This window comes from Chiloscyllium punctatum, chromosome 27 (assembly GCF_047496795.1).
Source record: "Chiloscyllium punctatum isolate Juve2018m chromosome 27, sChiPun1.3, whole genome shotgun sequence".
Classification (NCBI taxonomy): domain Eukaryota; kingdom Metazoa; phylum Chordata; class Chondrichthyes; order Orectolobiformes; family Hemiscylliidae; genus Chiloscyllium; species Chiloscyllium punctatum.
In genome coordinates this window covers 6,232,223-6,248,467 of record NC_092765.1, presented here as the reverse complement: position 1 = coordinate 6,248,467, position 16,245 = coordinate 6,232,223, and the positions used below count along the sequence as shown (strand labels likewise).

General features: G+C 42.7%; 1 protein-coding gene across 10 annotated transcripts in view; it reads right to left on the bottom strand.

Moving 5' to 3' along the window:
* The window catches only part of scmh1 (Scm polycomb group protein homolog 1), a 198,471-nt gene that overhangs the window by 17,898 nt on the left and 164,328 nt on the right, over positions 1-16,245 (bottom strand). For all 10 annotated transcript variants that reach the window (XM_072547970.1, XM_072547977.1, XM_072547978.1 and 7 more), the window contains one exon: positions 943-1,193. In XM_072547970.1, the coding sequence (XP_072404071.1) occupies positions 943-1,193 (251 nt within the window). The remainder of the gene's footprint in view (positions 1-942; positions 1,194-16,245) is intronic.

Below are 16,245 nucleotides of genomic sequence, written 5' to 3'. Positions count from 1 at the left end.
AAAATAGTTTAATAAATTTTTTTGCAATCCATTAAAAGTGCTGAAATTGCACAATTTTAAAATGCACATATATTTAAATATATTGGTCATTCTACATGAGAAGATGCATTCAGAACTCATCTCAACGACTAAAGATTAGGATCAAGATTCTCTCCCACACTTACAGTCTGCAACTATCTGCCCAGGTACCAGCCCCTATAATGGATCCTATAATTTGTAACTGTAACAGATATTCTTGGGTGACAAGGGGAGTCGATGGCCTTGGGGTATTATCGCTGGACTGTTAATCCAGAGATCCAGATAATATTCTGGGGACCTGGGTTTCAATCCCACCACAGCAGATAGTGGAAGTTGAATTCAATAAATATCTGAATTAAGAATTTCATGGCCACTGTAAATCCATTGCCAACTGTCAGGCAAAACTCATCTGGTTCACTAATGTCCTTGAGGAAAGAAAACTGCTGTCCTTACCTGGTCTGGCCTACATATGACTCCAGACCCACAGCAATGTGGTTAACTTTCAATTGCCCACTGAGCAATTAGGGATGGGCAATAAATGCTGCCTAGCCAGTGACACCCTCATCCCAGGAATCAATAAAGGAGACAAAGGAACACAGTGAAGTTAGACATGAGCTTGAAGAGTAATCAATGCCACAACTGACTCCATGAAGTGATTTAGCATTAGAAGTAGCCAGAGGCAGTGGCAAAGGGACAGGACAGGTACATGTTCCAAAATAAAAACTATCAAATTAACTACCTAGGAGCAATGTACTGCAGATGCTGGGATCTAGTGAAACCAAAAAATGCTGGAAATCACAGCAGGTCAGGCAGTATCCGTGGATGATTTCCACTCTTTTTTTATTTTCAAATTAAATATTTGGTACATTCAGAATGGATGCGCGGTGTGGCAGGCCAGCTGTCACTCTGATGATGAGGTGCTACCTTGGTCCCAGGCTTTGGGCCTCTCTTCTTTGGGATTTTTAAGGGTTCCACTGGCTTGGTGAGCGAGGGGACAGGGTGCTGCATTTCTGGTTTGTGCACACAAGGTGCCTGGCCCACGCGGCTCCTCTTCCTGCCTGGCTTGCGGCCCCGCTGGACGGTGAGTTGCTCCGAAATGTTTTCCACCGAGGTCTGCATGATCTGTTTCTCTGAATTCACCTCCGACGGCGTGGACAGGTTCTTCGAGATGACCACTGCAGGAATAAAACAATCAACTGAAACTTAATTATCACTCAATTATCCGCTGGCTGTCATGGTGAGAGCTCAGTCATTTTCTGGTGCGTGACAGCACCATTCTTTGAAAGACAGCAATCCAGGCTCCCTCTGCAAATGACGGGACAGGATTCTAGATGAGCAAAATAAAACGACAGTGTAAAATGTCACTCGCTGGTGGTGGTGCCTTACATACTGCTACCAAAGCAATAACAATTTCACCAAGACTTCAGTTTTGAGGGCTTAAGACTTTTCTTTGGTGACAGTATGAAGGGATAGGGAACAAAGGAGGCCAAATGGATCAGGTTTGATCTCATTGAGTGATGGAATTGACTTCAGGAGTGAAGGGTTTTTCCCTGTTCTGTGTCCTGCCAATTGACAGATAAAGAAGAGGCTCCTGCCCAAAGTTCATCGATTCTGAATTAATCACTTCAGCTGCTGTATGGTTAAAACAGCAAATGTGAAATCTGGCCATTCAGCCCATCAATTCCACACCAACCCGCCAAAGTGCATCCTATCCAGATCCACCACAGCCCCAATCTTACTACCATAATCCTGCATTTCACATCCCTGGACACTATGGGGCAATCTTCTACAGTCAATCCACCTAACCTGCACATCTTTGGACCCTGGGAGGAAACCAGAGCACCGAGGAAATCCACGTAGACACAGGGAAAACATGTCAACTCCACACAGACAGTCACCCAAGGGTGGAATCGAACCCGGGTCCCTGACACTGTGAGGCAACAGTGCTATCCACTGAGCCACTGTAACCCTGATGACCGCCCCCCCCCCCCCCCCCCCCCACCAAGGAAATATCACAGGCAAAGCATCAGGAGGTTGCGTTGCCTGCTCTCATTCCTAGTTCTTATGCTTTGATGTTCTAAAAGGTCACAAGGAGATCCAACATGGGATCAATTCAGCTTCCTATAACCACAGGAGGCAGTGTGTGACCAAAAAAGACCTTCATAAGCCAACAGAAGACATACTGTGATGAGCAGGCATCCCACACTATACTGCAATGAGACCTGGACTGTATATTAGTGATTCGGAACAGCACTTGAGAAATTCCACAAGCAATGCCTCTACCATATTCTCCAGACTCAATGGGATGACTGTTCAACCAAAGCTAATGTATTTATTGAAGCTAGCTCCATGAACATTCAGGTCAAAGTGCAAAATTCTCTTTGATAGTCTGAATGCTGTGTCCCGATGGCCAAAAAAAACCATCTCTCCCTGTCAGGTCATGTTTTCTGAACTCTCAAATGACCTGTGTTCTGGGGAAGGACAAAGAAAACACTTCAAAGACACAGTGAAGCCTTCTTTAATGCACAGCAGCATTGACATTAATGACTGAGAGCAGGTTGCTGCTCATTGTTCAAAACAACAATGACTTGTACGGCCAGCTACATTAGGATTTAAGTCACGGCATTTTAATTATGAGGCAGAGCAGCAGGAGAAAAGAACTGAAAACGAATCAAATTCTGCGCTCCAGATCCAACTAAATCCTGGGATATCCTGCCCTTATGTCCCTGAAGATATACAGGTCAGAAGTAACGCCTGCAAAGACATGGCAGGAGCTCAACTCTGAATAAACAGCATCCTCAAATTGAGGGACAGTTGACGACTCCTCTTGAACATTTACATTAGTGCAGTGAAGTATTTGATGCAACGAGAAATTTTAAATTCACCTTTAATAAATAAGTAAAAAGGATGCTTGCAGAGAAGTGGCTGAAAGTTAATATGATCATTCAACACAAATCTAAATCTGGGACTCCTGTGGCACAGTAAGAGTGTTCCTGCCTCTAGGCATGGAGGCCCAGGTTCAAGTCTCACCTCCTCTAGAGGCATAGCCAAACAGCCTGATTTTCACAAACAACTGAATCTACTTATCTGAAACTTCTCTCCCACATCTTTAAACAGCTGATGGCCTGATCCACTATTTATGAAATTGATTTAATTCCCTGGCTGCATCAAATACACAAGTTAGTTTTACCTTCATTACAAACAGCATGAACAATGCTAATACAGCCTCCCCTATCCCGCTTCAAGTTGCCAAGACAACAGACTATTATTTCAGCAAAATTCGGCTCGAAACATCATTAAATGGAGTTCGTGCAAGAGAAATTTCATCGCCAGACTACATTGTGAGTGTGTCATTTAATTAATTCCCAAAGGTACTAGCAGCAACAAAGCAGAGAAAAATAAAGATTGTCCTGTAACACAATTGTTGCAGTGAGATAATAAAATACACTGGATCAAAGGCTTAGGTAGAGCACTTTAAACACTCTAATTAAGTGCTTGGATTTGTGCAGATTGTATTGGAAATTAAAATTAGTACCTTAAATCTGCCACAGTCCAGAAGAATTATAATCATCTTCACACATACATTAGCCTTTTGCCTGACCCTTTGATAGGATTTCTCATTAATTAATGCCCTTTTAAAGGCCTCACTGTACTGTCATTGGTACTGTGTTCACCCAACTGTGGGACATGGGGGACCCAATGAGCAAACCATGGCGTGGTCCCCTGGATAAGGGGGTGGGGTGGAAATCCTCATTCTAACTCACAATGTACTTGACTGTGGGACACAGCATTGATTGTGCTGGCCCCTACACACACAAACAAGATGAGAGACGATGGCATTGTGGCGTTATCCCTATTAATCCAGAGACCCAGGTAAGGTTTTGGGGTCACAGGTTCAAATCCTGTCAAGACAATTAGTGGAATTTGAATTCAATAAATATCTGGAATTAAGAATCTAATGATAAATGTAAATTGATTGTTGGAAAAACCCATCCAGAACAGAGAAAGGAATTTAGTTAACAACGGAAATGATACATTTAGAGAGAGCTTCCAGCTTTGACCCTGTTGAAGGGCATATACTTGTATGTTTTATAGTGCTCTCTGACAGTGCTTCCCTTACCCTTTCCCACTATGACTGCACCTCTCGAGATGGGCATACGCTACAGGGCCTTCAGCGAGAACAGGGGAATGCTGGGAGAACTGGGGCCTGTTAGAGAGCGGCAAGGCGGGAGCCATCACAACTTGGTCACAGCTCAATGGCAACCATTCCTGCCTTAGACCCTGCGACCCTAAGATTTCAGCTCTGCGACCTCACTTGCGGTCCCAACCTCCACTTTGGGAAACCCCACTCGACAAGTTTCCTCAGGTCTGTCCTTGACCAGCCCAGTGTCTGCAGTCACTTCCCATTGGTTTCCACTTGCTGCTCTGCGGGGAACTTAGACACAAATCCCTCAGCAAGGTCAGCATAGAAACTTGTGTAAATGAGATTGGGAAAATTCTGGACCTAGGAATGTAAAGATATTCAAAGCAAGCTTTGTATATTCCCAATTCTCTCAGTCACTAATTCTCAAGTCTCAATGCTAAGATCCCCAACATGCAGGGTATTATTTTCTATAAAAATCATAACATTTGGAAGTGTTTGGCAATGATTCCCTTCTTGTGCATGTGTCCTTTATGGATTTTGGTAATGAGTCCAATGTCTACAAAACAGAATAAATCTCTGATCCAATTAAAGAAACAGGCAAACAATGCAAAAAAGCAGGCCTTATCCTTCCTGTGAGATACTCTCATCTGCAGAAGCATAAGTTTGGAGTCAGTCAAAATGATGCACGCCTCATATTCATAAAAAATATAACATGCCATCAGTCTTGGCTGGAAATGTTCACATTAAAAATCACTGTGCCAATACTGGCAGCTCCAAATAAAACCACATTTCACATTAATAAGGAAAGAACATACCAGCCAAGTGCTCAGCTCCTTCATGCGTAAATCTTCAGGGGAAGGGGGAATAAAGACAGGGACAGCACTTTGATGCATGGATTCTTCAGCTTGCACGTTGCTGTCAATGTTTCAAAACAATCATATTCACGGCAATTCTCCTCTAGCGCTCAGAACAAACTTTTCCTTGTAATGGGCTAGAGGCACAGACACTGTAATAGCTGTTTATACGCACGCGGTATGTTAGAAAATGCCTGCTGGTACATTCCAGAGAGATTTATGTATATACACTACAACTAACAGGTTGGCCCTCTTCTAACTGCCAAAACCTGCAGGGGAACAAAAAAAAGTCCTTCATTAAAAACAGCAAAAGGCCTTGAATAGAAGGGGTCAGAACTGAACATGAAGTTACCAAAATAAGGAAAGCACATCCCAACTGTTTATACAACAGTGCTCCTTCTTTTCTTGTGATTTAGCAAATAGAAGTTTATGAATGTTTCTGAGTACATTTGACAGGGAGTACAAAAGGTAAATCTGTCTCAAGTCAGTGCTTCTCATCCGGATTACAATGCAAACACACAGCAAATCAACTGAAATGATGATTAAATCTGACTGGCAAGTTCAGATATCAACCACAAATAACCAATTTAATTTGTTCCATAGTGGCATACAGCAGCCCCAGCTATCACTACGCCAGCAACATGCTACAAATGAAAGGCTACTGTTTGGGAAAATCTCAGCAAAAGGTGTAAGAATCTCTAACATTAGCATGTCAACAATAGTGTTTGCACCACTAAAGGTTTTTTAAATCTACAGATATGAGTAAATCACTCCACAATTCAGCCTAAAGCACTATCCGTCGAGACTATTCAGAACAGGAAAAATTAGCCAGGCAGTGGGGAAAACGCAAATGACAAGCCTCTTCAGAGTGTCAGTGCAGACACGCTAAGCTGAACAGCTTTCTTCCATGCTGTAAATATTCTGTGACTTGAGAGGAAAAGTTACCTGCAGTGGCCAGGAAGCTTATGAACGGCAGAGACAAGTTTTAGAATGTGCTCAAAATTACAAATGGAGAGGTGAAAAGAGCACTTGATTCTACAAACAGAGGTATGCTAGGATGCAAACTATCCAACTAACAGGAAAAGCGAAGACTTACATTTATGTCGCATTTTTCACAGCCTCAGAATGTCCCACAGGTTACAGCCAATCGTGCACTTTTGAAAGACATAACTTTTGCAACGTTAAGAAGCACAACAGCCGATACGGTTTGTTCAATCACGGGCATGGGGGAGGGGCACGTTGCTGGCTCAGCCAGCCTTTATTGCCCATACCCATAATTCAAAAGTGAGGATGAGCTGCCTTCTAAAGCCCCAAAGTTCTTCGGATGTAAGTTTATGCAAAGTGCTGTTAGAGTGGGGACCCAACGACCATGAACAAATGTTGATATATTTCCAAGTCAGGATGAGGAGTAGCTTAGAGATGAACTTGCAGGTGGTGGTGTTCCTATGTAACTAACGGTCTTTTCCTTCTAGATGGAAGAGATTGTGGTTTTGGATGGTGCTGTTGAAGAAGCCTTGGTGATTTAGAGTCATAGAGATGTACAGCATGGGAACAGACCCTTTGGTTCAACCTGTCCATGCCAACCAGATATCTTAAATTAATCTAGTCCCATTTGCCAGCACTTGGCCCAAATCCCTCTAAACCCTTCCTATTTATATACCCATCCAGATGCCTTTTAAATGTTGTAACTGTACCAGCCTCCACCACTTTCTCTGGCAGCTCACTCCAGACATGCATCACCCTCTGTGTGAAAAAGATGCCCCTTAGGTCCCTTTTAAATCTTTCCCCTCTCACCTTAAATCCATGCCCTCTGCAGTACATCTTGTACTGTTGTTACAGTGAGTTGGTAGTTCGGTGCATATTTAAAATAGTTGATGAAGGGCCAATCATTGGGCTCCTTTGTCCTGGATGGCGTCAAACTTGTTGAGTGTTGTTGGAGCTACACCCATCCAGGCAAGTGGGGAGAATTCCATCACATTCCTGACTTGCGCCTTGTAGATGGTGGACAGGCTTTGGGGAGTTGGGAGGTGAGTTACTCACTACGGGATTCTTACCCTCTGACCTGTTCTTGTATTATATGACCAGCCCAGTTTAGTTCCATGTTAATGGTAACCCTCATGATGTTAAATGTGGGAGGAATCAGTGATGGTAGTATCACTGAATATCAAGGGGTGACAATTAGATTATTTGTTGTTGGAGATGGCTATAGTCTGGCATTTGTGTGGCAAGGAAATTAATTGCCACTTGTCAACACAGAACTCGCTATTGTCTGGGTATTGCTGCATTTGCTATACAAAACTTTGGTTTGACCACAGCTGGAGGACCGTAGAAGTTCTGGTCTCCACATTGGAAGAGTTATACCACTGCGCTGGAGTGGGTGTAGAGAACATTCACCTGGATGTTATCTGGGTTGGAGCAGTTTAACTATGAAGACAGGTTGGATGGGCTCAGGTCATTCTTTAAAGCAGAGAAGATTGAGGGGGACCTGATTGAGGTGTACAAGATTATGAGGGGCATAGACAAGTTGGATAGGAGGCAGCCATTCCTGGGGGAAGCATGGTTTTGGGGTGAAGGATAGAAGACTTGGAGGGAATTTGGGGAAGGGTTTTTCACTTGGAATGTGATGGGAGTGTGGAATGCATTGTCTGGAGGGTGGTGGAGTTATGAGATCTCAGTCTTTTTGGGGTATGTGGATGGGCACTTGAGGTGACATAACATTCAAGGCTCTGGGCCTAGTTCTAGAAACTAGTGCAGATAGGTTTGGGGCAGACTTGATTGGTCAAAGAGCTTCTTCTGTGCTGGATAACTAGATACAACATAGTGACTTACATTTGAGAGAGATCATTTAAGAGTCAACTGCTTCATTTTGGGTCTAGAGTCACTTTGTTGGCCAGACCTGGTAAAGATGGCAGATGCCTTCCCTCAAGGACGTGAATGAACAAATTGGGTCTTTGCAACAATATTTCCATGATCTCCATTTCTGTGGCAAGCTTTTTAATTCCCAATTTTCTTTTGAAAATCAAAGAATTCAAATTCTCCCAGCTGCTCTCATGGGGTGTGAACCCATGACCCTCACAGCACTGTCCTCATCCTCTCGATTAAGTGCATTGACAATACCACCTCAGCAGATAGTGAAAGACCACAAACTGCAAAAGTGGTAACTGCTGGGTGAGAGATAAATATCAACCAGGACCCTGCAGAAGAACCCATCTATTCAGCTTTTACCTATTGCCATGAGACATCTGCATGCCTTGATGACAGCAGTCTGATTTAAAAGCCAACATGCCTAACATCTTATTAAAGAAAGTCTCTGACCCAAGGGTTTATTCCCCATTTGGCTGACTAACTGATTGGTGGACTGCCTTTACCACATCAAAGAAATGAGGTGGCTTCTTCAGTCTTTCTAACCAGTGCCTCCCAGGCAAAAGTAAAATGTTTTTTTGTTGAAGTTTCCTTGGAAATCTACACCAAGGTGAAGATGGGGTTCAAAGTAATTAAGGGGCTGGCTGATTGGATCGCCCTATCACTGGGGCCTATCTCATTGGTTCCTGTTACCTGTGCTTCAATTGAGTATTCTATGAATCACAAGGTTTTAGGTTCTATTTCTACACCAGGACTGGATTACAAAAACCAAGGCCACATTCTATACAGTGCAGAGCAAGTGCTATACTGTCAGGGTCCCTGTCTTTCAAATGAGGTGCTACTCCAAAGAACAAGACATAAATGAAAACCCTTTCAGATGGATGCAGGAGTCACAATATAGGGCAATTATCCATGCTGCCCTGCTCAATATTTAATTCTCCATCAACATCATGAAGCAGGTTATCTGCTCATTATTATATTGCTATCTGTATGAGTCTGCAGTGTGCACACTTTAAAAAAAGGTATTGCATTGGCGATAGTGTAACACATTTTGCGATGTTTGATGGTTGCTACATATATACAGAGTATTTTCCCTCACTCTGTGCAAAAAAAAAGCTTTCTCTGTCATATAACTATTACCAGGCGAAAGTGGGTACTGCAGATGCTGGTGCTGGGAAAGCATAGCAGGTCAGGCAGCATCCGAAGAGGAAAACTGACATTTCGGGCTAAAGCCCTTCATCAGAAATGTTGAAGAGCTTTTGCCTGAAACATTAACTTTCCTGCTCCTCGGACACTACCCAACCTGCTGTGCTTTTCCAGCACTATTCTAATCTTGAGTAAAACTATTACCAGTCAAGTTTCCCCACTCCTGGGACTGTTACTGGGATGGGGCTCAATTTTCCAGAGAGCTCTGCAGTAACTTGTCCAAGGGAGCACTCTTCACACAGGTTAGAATGTAGGCTCAACCATGACAGACATCATTGTCCGATCCTTCAGCTCCACCTCATGTCGACATGTCGACATGTCTGTGGCACTCATTAATGCTGGCTGGAAGCAATTAGGGAGATGATTGGTTGTGAATACTCCTCGCTACGTCATGGATACAGAATTCAATTGTAACCCTCTGGTGAGACCAATTCCTTTTGCTGAACATAACTTTCTGGTCCCGAACATAGTATGAGCAGAAAACACATCCTAACCATTCAGCAGACAGGGAGATCTCTATCTAACCTTTTGGAATATTGAGACATTCATTCATCTCCTAGCCCGAAATGGTCAGTTTCCAGTTCAAATCTCCCTGTTAGCCAATGAAGATTCAATCAACGCAGTGATTTGATGATTTGGAATGCTGAATGTTGGAAAGGAGTTGGGTTTGACGTTGATTATCAAATAACCACTTAAAAGTCCAAAAGTTGTAGAAAATTCAGTCTCTCACTTATTCAGTAAATGTAACTGTAGTTTTTATGCCCCAAGTAAAATTAGAACATTTCATGTCAAACAAGAAATTGTTGTTTGCAACACAATACAATCCCAATATAAGATATTCTTCAGATTCAAATCACTGCTAAACTTCCCTTCCTCTACCTACCCATTTCTCACCTTTCAGCTCCTTGACCTGAAGGAACTGATTTCTTCCCCCCCAAGAGTACGGCTCCATGGTTACCTGTGGTACATCAACCTCAGACCATTATGTACATTTGTACCACAATGTATCTTGATCAGAGAGATATTAGGACTGAATCTAATTCTGATGACACACATGTATTCACTCATACATGAACGAGAGCTGGAAAATGATGTTCTAATTTATCCAGCTAGTGCCATAGTGTACTGTCTACTTATGAAAGCCATGTGATCTCTGATAAAAGAACCAGCAGATTAAAAACCCAGTTCAACTTATCGAATCATACAAGACCAGAAATAGACCCTTTAGTCCAACTTGTCCATGCCAACCAGGTTTCCTAAGTAAACTTGTCCCATTTGCCTGCATATCCATCTAAACCTTTTCTATTCATGTACCCGTCTAAATGGCTTTTAAATGTTGCAACTGTACTTGCATCCACCACTTCTTTTGGCAATTCATTCCACATATGCACCACCCTCTGTGTGAAAAGTTGCCCCTCAGGTCTCTTTTAAATCTTTCTCCTCTCACCTTAAAAATATGCCCCCTCGTTTTGAACTCTCCAAACCTCGGGAAAAGAACTTGCAGGAGAAAGATCTGGAAAATACCTCTCAGGTCCACCGAGATAGTTGAAACTAGTCCAGGATATCAGTCTGCTCAAGTATTGAGTTAAGTATCCACTTCCAATGGGATTGCTTGATATTCATCAGCCTGGGCCGATCTACGGAGTACTAAGCCCATGTGTCACACCTCCCAAATCCAATCTGGCTGAAGTCAGCACAGAAAAAGCATCAACCTCAGTAGCTTTTGTGACCGTATTCTAATCTACTCACTAAATGATTGAAGAAAATTTGTTGCTTCATTAAATACAAGTCATGTGCTGCCTTCAGATCAGTATCAAGATCTGTGAAAGATGCTGAAACGGCACATACTGGAACAGCAATAAGCTGAAACTGACAAGTCAGTTCAAGTACTTTCTTTCAATCTCTAATGTTTGTTTCACAAAATCTAAAAAAAAAGGCTGTGTAGACCATGTATTTTGGTCAGAAATATCTCCTCTCAGGGAAGTGGGTTGGATGTAAAAGACAGTGAGGGGGAAGAATGGGTGATCTGCAGAAAGAAAATGAGAAATGCAAAGAGATCATGTTTTAAATTTCTTGTGTTTTATGTCCCCTCTGACATAGAATGGTGGCTCTCGTTTAATAATCGTTTGCCATTATCCTGCACAAATCTTTCATTTATGTCAAAATGGAGTCATAACCTTTTGGTATTGAAAGAGCAATATTTCAGTTTCAAATGCTAAGAACTTCAGCCATCAAATCACTTTGCAGTATACATGCAGCATATCAACCAAGTTCCTCACAGCCCTTTGCTTGATTTAAAAGCAGCTGTCTCAAACTCCAAACCTGTTGGCTCTCAATTGTTTCTTTTTAAAAAGCGGTCCCCATGTGGACACCACTGATGTCAGCCTCAATTTTTGAGTAGGCTCCGCTGCAAAATCTGGAGTGCACATCAGGGAGCATCGTTTTCTGGGTTACGCTTTTTAATTCTTGGAATTCACATAGCAGTGCATGCAAGAGCTGTAAATGGTCTCACTGTATTAATAACCATCAGTTCTAACTCTTTATGGAGCCCCCAAGAAACATCATTGAGAAATCTAATTAGAATTTTAAAGCAGTTGAATAAACTTAAATAGGAGAACAACACAGGCTACTAACAGACTCACCATGTCCTATATTAGTCAAGTACATTTTTTGCATGCTCTCTGGGGCAAAATGCTTCTCAAGAACAGTGCGTGGCTCAGTTCAATGCCATTTGTCAGTTTCGTAGCTATTGCTAATGTCAAATTTCAGCAGCAACATCCATGAATAATCACAGCAATGAGTGCTACCAATTCCAAACAGCCATGCTCAGGTTCACCCGAAGATCACTTGCCACGACAGACAGAGTTAACTGAGAAGCTCAGTGAAGAAAGCAGGGGAGGGTGTGCAGGACACAAAGATACAACAAGAGCTGAAAATTTGAAGACTGTGAAGGTCATACTGCAGAATTTCAAATGCTTGCCACATCCACATAGAACATAGAACATAGAAGAATACAGCGCAGTACAGGCCCTTTGGCCCTCGATGTTGCGCCGATCCAAGCCCACCTAACCTACACTAGCCCACTATCCTCCATATGCCTATCCAATGCCCGCTTAAATGCCCACCACTGCTACTGGCAGGGCATTCCATGAACTCACGACTCGCTGAGTAAAGAACCTACCCCTAACATCTGTCCTATACCTACCACCCCTTAATTTAAAGCTATGCCCCCTCATAATATCTGACTCCATACGTGGAAAAAGGTTCTCATGGTCAACCCTATCTAAACCCCTAATCATCTTGTACACCTCTATCAAGTCACCCCTAAACCTTCTTTTCTCCAATGAAAACAACCCCGAGTGCCTCAGCCTTTCCTCATACGATCTTCCTACCAGACCAGGCAACATCCTGGTAAACCTCCTCTGCACCCGTTCCAGTGCCTCCACATCCTTCCTATAGTATGGCGACCAAAACTGCACACAATACTCCAGATGTGGCCGCACCAGAGTCTTATACAACTGCAACATGACCTCAGGACTCCGGAATTCAATTCCTCTACCAATAAAAGCCAGTACGCCATATGCCTTCTTCACCGCACTATTTACCTGGGTGGCAACTTTCAAAGATCTGGGGATATTTGGGGATTTCACCATTCAAGTAGAGTGTCACATGCACACACCTCATACACTCTCAAACATATGTACCCGTTAGCATGCGCACACACACACACAAAAACTCACACACAAGCTCTCTCATGTGGTCAGATTCTATCTCATTCACACAATGTCACGCACATACACACTCACAATCGCTTGTACATGTACGCTTGCTCCATCATTAGTGCTTTTACCTATCTTACAATAGTGACTACACTTCAGAAGTATTCAATTGGCTATAAAGTGCTTTGTGACATCCTAATCTCATGACAGGCACTATGGAAATGCAAGTCTTTCTTTTTATTGGTAGGATGTGAGGAATTTGAAGAGAGTGTACTGCTAGGGGTCAGCCTTGGTTCATGCCACTGAGTTTGGGGCTTATGGGTTTGAGTCTCAGTCTCGGACATCATCACATCAGTCAGGGCTGAATGTCCAGTGTAGTAGTGAAGGAGGGATGCTCTGATTCTCTACTGAGATGTTAAATTGGCCTTATCTACCCTCCCAGGTAGATACAAGAGACCCCATCGTGCTTTTCAAAGAAGGTGACAAGAGTTATCATTAATGCCCAATAGACATCCTTCAATTAACAGTGCAGAAGCAGACTGTTTGATCATGACTGTGTGTGCTCACTGACTTCACAGTTCTTATGCTGTAGCAGGAATAATACTTCAAAAGGACATCATTGTCTTTAAAGTGCTTGGAAAGAACATTGGTGAGGCAACGTTTGCAATACTGTGTACAATTCTGCTCGTGCCTCTACAGGAAAAATCTTGTTAAACTTGAAGAGGTGCAGAAAAGATTTAAAAGGATCCTGCTGGGGCTGGAGGTTTTTAGCTACAGGGAGAGGCAGAATAGGCTGGGGCTATTTTCCCTGGAGTATCGGAGGCTGAGGGGTGACCTTACAGAGGTTTATAAATCATGAGAGGCATGAATTAGGTGAATAGCCAAGGTCTTTTCTCCAGGTGGCAGAGTCCAAAGCTAGAGGGCATCACTTTAAGGTGCAGGGGAAAGATTTAAAAAGGACCTGAGGGGTAACCGTTCCACGCAGAGGGTGGTGTGTGTATGGAATGAGCTGCCAGAGGAAGTGATGGAGGCTGGTACAATTACAGCATTTAAAAGTTATTTGAATAGGTATAGAATAGGAAGGTGTAGTGATTGGAACCAGGTGGATCTCATTGACTTTGACCCTTGATTGGAGTGGTTAACCTGGGCCAATCAGGAAAGCCCTGGCTAATCAATATAACCAGGAGAATCAGAATCTCCTCAGTTCAGGGACTGACAGTTCAGTTCCGTGTTGCTGGCCAGACACAGCCAGTGTACTGTTTGCATGTAAATAAAGGATGACTTGGTGATAGGATACTGGCCTCTGTGCAGTTATTTCAGCAGGCTTCAGAGGGATACGGGTCAAATGCTGGTGAATGGCATTAGGTCAGATTGGGATGTCTGGTCGGCGTGGACAAGTTGAACCGAAGGGTCTGTGCTGCATGTCTCTGACATCTTGAGATCATGAAAGGTGCTAGTGAAATGCAAGTCCTTCTCTTTGACTCATCCACCATGGAGTAAGAGCAATTGCTATCTCAAAACCAAAAGCTGCGAAATGGATTCTGTACAAAATTAAAGCTGTCTACATAGTAGCCATGTGTGTGCACTTTGTTTGACATTTTCACAAGTTCTGCTCAAACCCATTCAAGAGCCTCACACATCTGGAATTAAACACTGCATGCATCATACTGAATCTAATGTGCTGTGTGAACTCTGCGAGTAGTTCAACAGCAGACTGATTATACCACTAGAGCTTTCATGTGAGGTAATAACCCAGGGCATTCAATCTGAACAAGAGAAAGTCCCCATAGTATTACTGGACCATAGGGCTACTCTCTCATTAGAGAGAGAGGGAGAGAGAGAGATGACTGGTGGTGGTTTAACCTGAGGGTCACCATTGCCTCAGGCGAGGGGAGAGGTTAAACAGGAGAGTTTTTCATGGTAACCTCAGCTGGTGTGGGAATTGAATTCATGCTATTGGCACAACTCATCAGCCATCTTGCCAACTGAGCTAAATGATCCCCCTGTAACAACATCAGGCACAATGAGTCCCAAGGTTAACATGTGAACAAGCTACAAGGGACAAATTCAAAGTTAAATCGAGGAATCAAAATGTATCTACAACAGAAGTGTAAAGATGTAACTTTAATGTCAATGAATGAGTTTACCACCACATCATAATCTCTTAATTGAGATCCTTCGAGAATTAAAATAGCCAGCTGTACTTTACAGGGTGAGGTAAAGCTGTTTGTAGACGATTTAATCCTCCCCCACCCTTTTAAAACGATGGCACAGCTTAGTTTGCTATTTGGGAAACATAACTCTTTCAAGTGACAAGGTCAAGATGTTCTGTAGCAAAGCAACACTCAGTAAGTGGAGTAAGGAAGCTGACTTAAACGGAGAGAAGATATACAGAATCTAGGTGTAAAGCATTACACATGTTATATATAAAATCTGATGTAAAAATAATCAAATGAATACAAGGCTGGGTGTCTTACAGACTAAAACCAAAGCTGTTCACATTATCCATCACAGGTTGTTAGACATTTTGCTGTGAGCATTTAATTACCAGCATCAAGTCTACTTGATACATCACCTTATGTGGATTTCTGGCTCAAAACATGCATCAACCAGCATCATTCTATAAGATACAAATAGGCAGAGTCTGTGCTGCCAGCTGTTTCCAGATTTAAAAAATGCTATAGTCAGCATGCTTCCATAATCAAATGTCATTGTCTGACTTGCTATTTAATCCTACAATATTGAGAGTTTAATTCACTTCTACACAAGGACAGCACTTCATCTTTGCAAACTTGGTGACAGCTCAAGGTCACTTGAAAATGTCTACACACTGTTCAATTTCTCACTGCACTCTCCTGAACAATGATTTAAATTTAATCCAGAAATAGCAGACTGTGAATGAAACTTAAGTCAAGGAGAGATTGAGAAAGAGTCATAGCAATCGTGTGTAACAAAAAATGTTATTTCTGTCAAATGTGCAAGGCTGTATGGCCCTAGAACTGATAAAGTGAGGGACCACTGGCCTCTGGGATCAGACTGGTCAAAATGACATAGCATCAAACATCCCTAGAGATACCACAGTGAGTCATCAGAAAAATAGTATTTGGGTGAGCAAATGTATGGATCAGCAGATCAGTTGGTGTAGACCTGGGGCTGTTGATAGTTCCTCAGGTACAAACGTGAGGCAACGCAGAGCAACTTTGGAGTTAAGAAAGCCCTTCTAAATGCAAGTAGCAGGATTCATCGCACACAACAGCTGCCTCAGGAACAGTAATTCCACATTGATCTGGCTGAAATGATTCCTCGCGTCAGGAAAATTTAGCTCCCGTCAGTCAGGTCAAACAGAGAGATGCTTTTAAATGATCCTGTTTGTTCTGATGGTACAGGGAGAAACATGATTGTTGCTGCTTCTCCTTAGGATTGGGAATTGCCACCACTTCTG